The 1,671-nt window shown below is 55.1% G+C and overlaps 1 protein-coding gene across 1 annotated transcript; it reads left to right on the plus strand.

The window, feature by feature from the left end:
* Nucleotides 1-1,150: 1,150 nt before the first annotated feature.
* Nucleotides 1,151-1,652, plus strand: LOC127751759 (prothoracicostatic peptide-like; the record flags this gene model as incomplete). The annotated part of the gene is made up of 1 exon (XM_052275786.1): nucleotides 1,151-1,652. A coding segment is annotated over exon 1 (502 nt), but the record flags the coding sequence as incomplete, so codon positions are not given.
* Between the last annotated feature and the right edge of the window lie 19 nt (nucleotides 1,653-1,671).

Here is a 1,671-nt window from a genome sequence, read left to right on the forward strand (position 1 = left end):
GTTTAGGGCAATAAGCGGGATTAAAGAAAGTCTAAGTGAAGCGAACGGAACGGAATGGCCTCCCACCCCCTACCGAGCAGCGTCCGGCTGCTTCGGCTCCCGGCTCCCCCACAACCCTACCTACACTCCCTTCTCTTCCGGGGGCGAAGACAGAATAGGGAGAGGTAGAGGAATCGGATGAGGATGTGGGAGCAAAGCAAAACTATGGCGTAAAAAAAAGCGTTGCGCAGACCCTGAGAACGCGCCGGAGGGAGAAGTTGGCTGGTAGGGAGAGCAGCCTGCTCGCTTTCCCTTTGCTCCCCTGGCGTGTCCGGCGTGTCCGGCCCGTCCGGCCCAGCCCAGCCCAGGGACGCCAACAGGTGGGCCATGCCGAGCCGGCTGGGGTCCCCGGGCTGCCATCTGTGGCGGGCCGGGCCGGGCAGGGGCAGGACAAACAGAGAGCATATTGGGCTGCACTGGGGGAAAGAGACGTGCACGGGGGGCGGGGGGCCTGACTGCAGAGTGAAGCATCTCCAAGGAACGGGTCACAATTAGGTCAAAAAAGGCATTGGGATAATCGTGAGGTCTCGGGTATACACACTCCTGGATTAGAGAAAGATTCTATAAGACAACTATTAGTTCACTTAAAATTTCATAATCGCTTTCTTTCGAGTGATGATGTGTTTTGTTACAGGTGGAGCTGACAGACCTCGATGAGGACAAGCGCACATGGAGCCAGTACCAGCCGGGCTGGGGCAAGCGCTCATGGGACGCCATGGGCGGCGGCTGGGGCAAGCGGGCCGGGAGTGACGAGGTCGAACAGGAAGAGGGTGAGGAAGAGGAGGAAGAGGACGCAGACGTTGACAAGAGAGGATGGAACAACATGGCGGGAGGGTTCGGTAAACGGGGGTGGAACAATATGGCAGGTGGGTTCGGTAAACGGGGGTGGAACAACATGGCAGGTGGATTCGGAAAACGGGGTTGGAATAATATGGCGGGGGGATTCGGGAAACGGGGATGGAATAATATGGCAGGCGGGTTCGGGAAACGGGGATGGAACAATATGAACGGTGGATTTGGCAAAAGAGCGTGGGATAACATGGCGGGAGGGTTCGGAAAACGTGGCTGGGACAGTATGGCCGGGGGATTCGGGAAACGAGGATGGGACAGCATGTCAGGAGGATTTGGAAAAAGAGCTTGGGACAATATGGCTGGTGGCTTCGGCAAGAGAGGCTGGGATAGTATGAACGGTGGATTCGGCAAACGATCTTGGGATAGCATGGCGGGAGGATTTGGAAAAAGAGCATGGGACAAGATGGCAGGTGGTTTCGGCAAAAGGGGTTGGGACAGTATGAACAGCGGGTTTGGAAAACGCTCTTGGGATAGTATGAATAGTGGGTTTGGAAAACGGGCATGGGATAACATGGCAGGCGGATTCGGCAAAAGAGGATGGGACAGCATGAATAGTGGATTTGGTAAACGCTCTTGGGATAGTATGAACAGTGGGTTTGGAAAGCGGGCATGGGACAAAATGGCAGGAGGCTTTGGAAAACGATCATGGGACAGTATGAACAGTGGATTTGGCAAACGGGCATGGGATAGCATGAACGGTGGATTTGGAAAACGTGGTTGGGATAGTATGAACAGTGGATTTGGGAAACGTGGTTGGGATAGTATGAACAGTGGATTTGG

Source organism: Frankliniella occidentalis, unplaced genomic scaffold, assembly GCF_000697945.3.
Source record: "Frankliniella occidentalis isolate FOCC.00 unplaced genomic scaffold, Focc_3.1 Scaffold913, whole genome shotgun sequence".
Classification (NCBI taxonomy): Eukaryota; Metazoa; Arthropoda; class Insecta; order Thysanoptera; family Thripidae; genus Frankliniella; species Frankliniella occidentalis.